Below are 9,601 nucleotides of genomic sequence, written 5' to 3'. Positions count from 1 at the left end.
GTCTTGTGCAAATGACTAGAATGTATTGAAGTGGTTTTCATCAACTCAGCATGATCAGACTGTTGCACCCAGTACCCAGTGCAAATGAGTTTCTGGTATGCTCAATTTGATTCTATTTTAAGAAGCTTACCTGCATTTAGACATAGGCAGGCAGGGAAGTTGGTAGATGATAGATACTTGTTGAAATGCCATGTGGTATGTGCATGTCTTTTGGAGATCTGAACATGTAGATATCAGGATATATATATATTTAAAAGGGTATCTTTACTTTAGTACAGTGGGAATTTTAGAAAAATTTAAATAATGAAGATCTATTTTAAAGGTTGGGAGGAAGCAAAGAAAAAAATGACAGACTAACACGTGAAGCTTAATTAACTATGGGTAGCACAGTAGTGGGCAATAGCCTTAGCAGTTGGGTATGGGTTCTGGCAGCATTTCTACATCATAAACATCTGCACGTGACATTTGGGAAAGGTGGAACAGACTGCCTGGCCAGAGCATGAGGAATTCTCTCATTTGTTATAAACCAGTGGTTAGGTCCCAGGGGATATAGTTTTTATAAGCTACTTGAGGCAGGTACCATATTTTTGCACAGCCTCTAGTACAATGCTTTACACATACTAGGCACTCAATAAAGATTTGTGAAGTACATGAGCGCACAGAGTTTCCATAAAGGCCTGATCCAAGGTTGTTCAGCTGGTTCTGACTCCATTTTTATCGCCATTCAGAACTTACAACCCCCACAGTGGTAGTAATGAGAACCCCTCAGGCGTGTGTAGTATTTAGTATTTTTGTATGTGGTGTCAACTTTCATGTCATAATATACTATATGTTCAACTAGTTAAGTTACTGTTGTTGTGGGAATCATGGCTTTTCCCGCACCTAGAATAAGCACTAGCCTTTCTGGTCTATTCAGTGGTGACACTGTACCCTTCATCTTTACATGCTTAACTTCCTCCCCAGGTTTGGTCGATACATCCAATTACAAGTCTGTGTCCTGATTATATGACAGTTCTGGACTTAATAGTCTTTTTTTCTGAGTAATTCTGTGATAAGAGTATTTCTAAACCACAGTTTAGTATCATCTTCGATCATTGGAGCTACTCATTCTCCTATGCACATTTCGAAAAGGAATGTTCTTTTGGGTCAGCCTGGTTATCTGAGAGGGATAATAGCATTGGTCACATTTTCTCATCCTGTCCAGTGCAGCCAAGATGACATGTCACTGCTTCATTTCTCTAACTCCACTATAATTATTAGTAAACAGAAACTTTCCCTTCACTATTCTTAATGGAAATATTCTTAAACCAGAGATCTGAAAAGCAGGGCAAGTACAGAGACGTTTAGTTCTTATAATCTAGCTTGTGAATGAAAGTCAAGGAAGGTGCCTGGTACCCGAGTGAGGGGACAGTTGTGGGGAATGCAGTGGAGCCAAGTGTTTCTCTTCTCCCAGCTCCAGCCGGCACACTTCGGGGATGCCGGTTAAGCTCACCGGTTAAAAAGATTGGCCTTAAGCCAGCAGGTATTTCTGTGCTACTTGACACTTTCTGATACAGTCTCTTGGGGAAATCCTTTAAGTGTCTAACCCTTTCTAGATTGAGAGCCCCTTGTTGTTAAATGCTGACTTACTTACAAGGCTTTTACTTTATCTTGTGATCACCTGCACTGTCTCGTGAAGCAAGAGCAACTCTGTCCATGTTGATTATCCGTCAGCAACTAGCATTAAACTCTTCAAGTCCTCCATGGCAGTCTTTGTCAGATGCTGTCTCATCTCTTCCATTTCTCCCACCCTAACTGCTGCTCCCTCAGCTCCCCCCATGCCTCCCCCCATGTTCCCCAACTCAAAACCAGATCCTAACGTATTAGCATTTTCAGCCCTGGACTGAAGAGTGAACAATTCTGACCTGTTTCTCTTTCTCCTCTTAAGTTATAAATTGGTTCATTCAAACGTGTTTACTGAAATAGAGTAAAAATATAAAAATAGCCTCAAGTTTTGATTGCAGAGTCTCCAGAAGGTATTGGGGTGAAGGATATATATCTTTCTGTTTCTGTCTCGTGTCCCCTATGCAGTGACTTATTTCTCCTCACAGACAATACAACCTTTCCTTTTCCTCCTGTCTTCTAACATATCAGTCTTGGGCAAACGGAAATGTAGCTGTCCAGCACTCTTTGTTCAGTCTGTAGATGAATTCATATGTGAACTGTCATCTTATATTTATGTTTTAAAGTGGATTTTGTGATATTATGCTATGTTAGCCTTAAAAGCTAATTTGAGTAGATGAATTTCATCTTTGACAGGTGAAAAATGTTTTTGAATAGACGGTTGATTTTTTTTTTTCCACTTCCGATTCACATTGCCTAGGTCACTCTCCTTACAGGTTCTCCTTAGGATCTGCATGTGTACACAGGTTTAAACCATCTTTTTGTGAGTATCAGAGCAAAAGATTCCCAAAGTGTGTCAAACTACATAAAAGGATAATCCTTATCACAGGTAATTGAGGTGCTTTCTTTGTGTTGAATTAGAGTTGATATTAATTATTGTTGTAGCTTTCATTGACTGATAACCTACTGTTGCCCAGCCACCACACAGCGCACCAGGGATTGAAAGATAGCTAAGACAGTTCTTAACCCCTCAACTATTTTACAGTATAAGCAAGAAAACCTGCTTTGTTTGCAATTTAAAAACAAAGAAAAATTTAAGGTCTGATAAATGCCCAGAAATAAATAAAAACTATTATAAGATAGTGAATGGTCAGAACACGATCCAAGAATGAAGCTGTGTGAGGAGAAATCTGAGACCTTGCGAGATAATTCCAAGGGAACAAATTGTCTGATGCTCTGAATAAAGTGGGCTATTGCGTGAGATTTTAGCCCACCTCATTTATAGGATCCACTCTCCTGGGCTCATGCTGCCAACTAGAGAGGTAACAGTGAGCCACAAATAAAGTTAGTGTGTTGTTTGGACAGGGTGTAAATCTGCTCACCAAGAATTCATGAGTTGAAAACTTGGTCCTCAGTACTGTGATATTCAGAAGGCGTAGAACACTGAAGTTGTAGCTTAGTGGAAAATGTTAGGTCTTCAGGGTGCCTCTCAGGGGGATTAATGAAGTGATGTAGTAATCGTGAGAGCATTGTTGGCTCTCCTGAGAATCGGTTATAATACAAGAGCAAGGCTGACTCCACCCACCTTTCTACTTCTTATTTTGTCAAGATTTTTTTTCCTGTGTGTATGTATACCCCTCATTGAGATGTATCTACCATGAGGTCTTTACTAGAGTTTTATTTTTTACTAACTTCCTATCCTTCTATTTTATGAATAAAGACTCAGGAGTCAGGTGTGGTGGTGAAAACATGCTAGCTCAGGGAAGCAAAAAACAAACAAACAAACAAAAATATATACCCAGCTGCTTCCTCTTTTGCCATTATCCCAGAAAGAGATTTTTCTCCCACCCTTCTCAAAAACTCCTCCAAGGGATGTCCCTCGCTTCTACTTCCTGTGTATCTCTCTCTCTCTCTCTCTCTCTCTCTCTCTCTCCCTCTCTCTCTCTCTGTCTGTCTGTCTCTATCTCTGTCCTCCTGACTCCCTCCCACTCTCTATGGTTTTTTCCTGTCAACTGCCTGCTTGCTCTGCCTCTTGACATAAGGTTGATTTTATTTAAGCCTGTCTATAATATCAAAGCAGAAAACTCTTGCATTAAATGTGTGCTAGGACTGAGCCACACCACAGATAGAATCAGGTTTTTCTAGTAAGTAATGCAATCTCAGGGTTCACAGTGTGATCAAATAGTCTGCAATACCAGAGGTCAAATGGATGAGGCTACCATATATTGGTCTGTCTGTGTACAAAACTATGAACATATTATGTACATATTATTCAGCCTCAGGTCTAGCAAAAGAAAACAGATTAACACTGAAACTGTATTCAAGAGCACAGTGAAGGCACCACAAAAATGGATGGAAGAAAGAAGCTGATGGGTTGGGGTGGGGTGGGGTGATAATCTTGAGGGTTTTAAAGAGAAAAGTTATCTGGGGAGACAGAAAGCCTGTGAGCTAAAATAGCCTGGGAATTTAGGGTAGAGGTGGAAGTGAGAGGGACCAGGATCCTAATGCAGGCTGTGGAATGCATAATAGGCATTTGTGAGCTGGGACCAAGGACCCTGTATGCCAACAGGCCTTTGATATGCTGATAGCTGCAACAGGTGTAGGTCAATGAAGAGCCATTTATGTCCTTTCAGCCAGAGGCAAGGGAAGTGACTTCTTGAGCCATTTCAAAAGTTCCTGAGGAATTCTGGCTTTTATCCAACCACCAAAAATCCTTCTAAAGGGCAGCTTGAGCTGAGCCTAGATCCAATTTTGGATCAAGTCAGTGGACTTGCCCTTTTAGGGGGCAATGAGGGCCATGGGTACTCTTTGACCTGACTGTGGCGATGATGGTGGCAACAGTAGTGACAATGATGATGATTGGTGAAGGTGGTAATAGTGGTGATGGTGGTAATGATAGTGTTGATAGTGATAATGGTGGTAGTAGTGTTGATAATAGTTGGTGATATTGTGAGGATGTTACCTTGCGGCTGCTGCTGATGGTGCTGATGTTGTAATGAAGATGGTGGTGACAATGGTAATGATGATAGTGGTGACAGTGATGGTAGTGGTGGTGATGAGATTGAGGAGGATGTTTAAGACAGTGGTAATGATAGTGATGGTGATGGTAGATATTTGATGACAGTGATTCTAAGTCACAATAACTTTAAAATCTAGTTTGTGGTATAAATATTAGTGTTGTATCAAATGTTTCTTGATATTTTATTATAGGAATTTTAGGAGTAATAGCAAATAGAGTGGATTAAGTTGAATGATCTTATTTTTGTCTTTGAATAATTTACTACTGACAAAAAGTTACAGTGAACAACTAGTGAAGGAACAAGCAATATTTTAGAGCGTACACATTTTATTTGGTAAGTAAAAATACTATGCAGATTAAAGGGATTACTATTACTTTCTTTTCTAGGTAAAATCTAGAATTTTGATACCTACTTTTTTGTTTGTTTGTTTGTTTGTTTTTGAGACAAGTTTTCTCTGTGTAGCTTTGCGCCTTTCCTTGAACTCACTCTGTAGACCAGGCTGGCCTTGAACTCACAGAGATCCGCCTGGCTCTGCCTCCTGGCTGATAACTACTTATTATGTTATTTTTTTTATTTAAAAATCTTTATGCCCTTTCTTTTAAAAGTCTACTCATAGCCCCTTACTAATTTCATGACCCCTGTGGGTACTGAAAAAGAAACAAACATATCTGAAGAGTCTTATCTACAAATGAGGAAAAAAATCTTGCAATGTTATGTCCTTCTGGGTCTCAGTTACCTCACTCAGAATAATTTTTCTTTGCTCTATCAATTTATCTGAAAATTCATAATTTTGATTTTATAAGAGAATAATATGCCATTGTATAAATGGACCAGATTTTCATTATTCATTCATCATCTGATGAACATCTAGGTTCTTTCTATCAGAGCTGCAATGAACAGGATAAGCAAGTATCTCTGTAATAAGATACATATTATTATTATTATCAAGAGGTCTTTTGTGTTTGTGCCCAAGAGTGGTATAGCTGAATCACACATCTATTTCAGCTTTTTAAGGAACTTCCACATTGATTTCCATGGTAGCTGCACCAATGTGCACGCCTACAAGCACGGATAGTGTTTCTCCACATCCATACCAGTATTTATTGTCATTTTCTTAAGCTTAGTTATTCTAATTGTGATAAGAAGAAATCTCAAAGTATTTTTAATTTCCATTTTTCTGGTGACTGAGGATGTTGAATACTTTTAAAAAATATTTCTTGGCCATTTGTATTTCATCTTTTGGTGAGTGTCTCTTTAGTTCTGTGCTCCATTTTTTAATGAATTGCTTGTTTTAAAAAACTTTGTCCTGGGGAGTCTATGGATCCAGAAGGTATTTCTCAACATAATAAGGGCAGTTAACATCATCCTAGACAGAGAAAACTTCATAGTACCATTACTAAAATCAAGAATAAGGCAAAGATGTTGAACATAGCACTCAAAGTCTTAGGTAGATCAAGTAAAGAAGATAAAGTTGATATACACAGGAAAGCAAAAAATTCAAGTATCCTTATTTGCAGATTATATGATTCTATACACAAAAGACCATAAAAATTCCACCAGAAAACCACTATAACTGATAATCACATTCAGTATGTAGAAAAATACAAACACGACATACAAAAATTAGTAGCCTTCCTACATACAAAGGCTAGAGAGCAAAATCAGAGAAACAATAGCGTTCACAATAGTCTTCAAACAAATACAATGGCTTGAAATAAATATAACCAAACAAGTTAAAGACTTGCACTTTAAGTCACTGAAAATGGGCGGTGGTGGCGCATTCCTTTAATCCCAGCACTGGGAGGCAGAGGCAGGCGGATCTCTGTGACTTGGAGGCCAGCCTGGTCTACAGAGTGAGGTCCAGGAAAGGCGCAAAGCTACACAGAGAAACCCTGTCTCAAAAAACAAACAAACAAAAAAAAAGACACTGGAAAAAAAAAATGAGAAGATAGTAGAAAATGAAGAGAGCTACCATGCTCATGGATTGGTAGGATTAAATTTGTGAAAACACCCATGCTTCCAAAAGCAATCTACTAAATGCAATAAAATCACCATCAAAATTTCAACTCAATTCTTCACAGAAATAGAAAAAAATAATCCTAAACTTTATATCAAAGTAATAAAGACTCAGAATACCCAGAACAATACTAGACAATAAAAAAAAGTTACTGGAAGAACTGAATGAAACAGATACAGAGACCCACAGCAAAATATTAGGCCAATCTCAGGAATCCTGCTGAAGAGAGGAAGGATTGTAGGAGACAGAAAGGTCAAGGACACCACAAGAAAACCCACAGAATCAACTAACCTGGGCTCATAGGGGCCTACAGAGACTGAACTGACAATCAGGGAGCCTGCATGGGACTGACCTAGGCCCTCTGTATATATGCTACAGTTGTGTAACTTGGTCTTCTTGTGGGACTCCTAACAGTGGGAGCAGGGGCTGTCTCTGACTCTTTTACTGGCTTTTGGGACCCCACTCCTCATACTGGGTCACCTTGACCAGCCTTAAAATAAGAGGAGGTGCTTAGTCTTACTGCAACTTGGTATGCCATGTTTTGTTGATGTCCATTAGAGGCTTACCCTTTTCTGACCAGAAATGGATGAAGAGTGGATGGAGAAGGGTCAGAGGGGAGGGGCAGAGGCTTGGAGGAGAGAAGGGAGGGGAAACAGCAGTTGGAATGCAAAATAAATACATAAATTTAAAAAAAAAAAAGAAAAGAAAGTGAACAAACTAAAATAAAACAACAACAACAAATTGTTGGAAGGATCAGCAGCCCAGACTTTGAGTCATACTATAGAATATAGTAATATAATAGTGAAATCAGCATGATACTGTCATAAAAACAGAAACATTGATCTTTGCAATAGAATTGTACACATAAGCCTACAGTCTTCCAGCCACTGAGTTTTGACAAAGTTTAACAATACACATCAAGGTTGTGCTGAGTCCATTGAGAAGTCACCATGAGCAAGGTCCACCCTCCCAAACTGAAGAAGTTATCTTCAAAGTTAAAAGGTGGCAGACAAGAAATATTACAGGGCTTGGATCCCTTTATTTTTATTTATTTATTTATTTATTTATTTATTTATTTATTTATTTATTTATTTGAGCTGAGGATTGAACCCAGGGCCTTGTGCTTGCTAGGCAAGCACTCTACCACTGAGCTAAATCCCCAACTTTTTTTTTTCCTTCAAGACAGGGTTTCTCTGTGTAGCTTTGCACCTTTCCTGGATCTCACTCTGTAGACCAGGTTGGCCTGGAACTCACAAAGATCCACCTGCCTCTGCCTCCCGAGTGCTGGGATTAAAGGCGTGTGCCACCACCGCCTGGCTTGGATCCCTTTATGAATCTTGTGAATGATGAGTGTGTGGAGACTGCAACTAGTGGGCCACAGAATAACATCGGCATGGTGCTCATAGGCAGAAACAGCATCATCCTGTTAGAATCCTTGGAAAGAGTCTGAGCAATGGCTTTCCAGCAGGGGAGTCCACATCCCTCCCCAAAGAGCCTTTTTGACTACGGTGTGGAATTGGATCATGTGCATTTTCTTTTTTGGTTTTTCGAGACAGGGTTTCTCTGTGTAGCTTTGCACCTTTCCTGGAACTCACTCTGTAGTCCAGGCTGGCCTTGAACTCACAGAGATCAGCCTGGCTCTGCCTCCCCAGTGCTGGAATTAAAGGCGTGTGCCACCACCGCCTGGCTGCATTTTCATATGAAACTTTTTGCTAAATAAAAATACTCAGGAAAAAAAAAAAAAAGACACATTGAAAAGAGAAGATTTTCAACAAATGGTAATTGTCAAACTAGGGAGCTACGTGTAGAAGAACGAAACCGAATCTTTATCTCTCACCCAAGCAAAACTTGAAACTCATCAAAGACCTCAGCATGAGACCTGAGACCTTGAATCTGATAAAGGAGAAAGTAGGAGTACACTGGAACTGATTGGCATAGGACAGGATTTTCTGAACAAGATGCTGATAGCACAGGCATTCAGACCAACAGTTAAAGACCTCAGGATACTAAAAGGCTCCACAGCAAAGGACAGGATTGTTTGAGTGAAGGTATAACCTAAGGAAAGGGTGAAAAAAAAACTTTACCAGCTATACAACTAGCAAAGGGTTACTATCTAGATGATACAAAGTTATATATATAAACAACACCAAGAAACTAGTGTCATAACACAGTGCTTATTTTGCCTTGAGGTCTGTGATTCACAGTTAGTAGGAAGAAACATTCCTTGCTTGCTGCTTTGGTAAATTATTGAGCTGATCTTTCTTTGAAGTATTGCAAGTTATCTTTCTCATCAGGCAAATTTTTTTAGTATTTTCTGATGTGCACTTCCCCTTCCCCACCATATGATTCCTTCTCTTTCTGCCAAAAGCTCCTCAACATACACTTAGGAAGCGCTCATTATGGATGAGATGCAAATGTCAGACACTGGGAAGAGAGTGGTATGGTAGAGAAGCCAAAGAACTGGTGGTAATTCTGTCATTTGAAAGCCATGGGAGGGTGCTCGTGGAGAACCAACATTGCTTTCTCAGCTCTGTTTCTGAACTTGGAAGACAACATGAAAAGAATCTCAATTATTTACTAACTGGAAAAATGCAGATTATACCTTACTATGCACTTCCTTGTTCAGTTTTATAAATGATAAAATGTGAGAAACACATCTGTATTTTTATCTGTGTGCACATAAGTCCACCAAGAACATACTACAATATTAATCTCATACTTGTGGGATTTTTGAGAAATTTTCTTTTTTAAAATATAAAATTTCAGTAATAAATATGGTCCTTTTAAAAAAAGCCACAGAAAATATTGATTTGGGCTTTTGATCTAGTAATTTTGCTTCTAGAAAAAGACTTTATTTAGTGTTCACACACAAAAACAAACATCTGATATATTTAAACAGGGGACTAGTGAAATAGATAAAGTCAATTCATAATTTAAAAGGCATTAAAATTGTTTTCGAAGA

General features: G+C 39.0%; 1 protein-coding gene across 1 annotated transcript; it reads left to right on the top strand.

The window, feature by feature from the left end:
* Window positions 1-7,589: 7,589 nt before the first annotated feature.
* Window positions 7,590-8,089, top strand: LOC118584165 (small nuclear ribonucleoprotein G-like). The gene is made up of 2 exons (XM_036188199.1): window positions 7,590-7,671; window positions 7,950-8,089. Exons 1-2 carry the CDS (start codon window positions 7,590-7,592, stop codon window positions 8,087-8,089), a joined length of 222 nt encoding a protein of 73 aa, XP_036044092.1.
* Window positions 8,090-9,601: the final 1,512 nt, after the last annotated feature.

This window comes from Onychomys torridus, chromosome 5 (assembly GCF_903995425.1).
Source record: "Onychomys torridus chromosome 5, mOncTor1.1, whole genome shotgun sequence".
Classification (NCBI taxonomy): Eukaryota; Metazoa; Chordata; class Mammalia; order Rodentia; family Cricetidae; genus Onychomys; species Onychomys torridus.
This window is presented reverse-complemented; position numbering and strand designations above follow the sequence as displayed.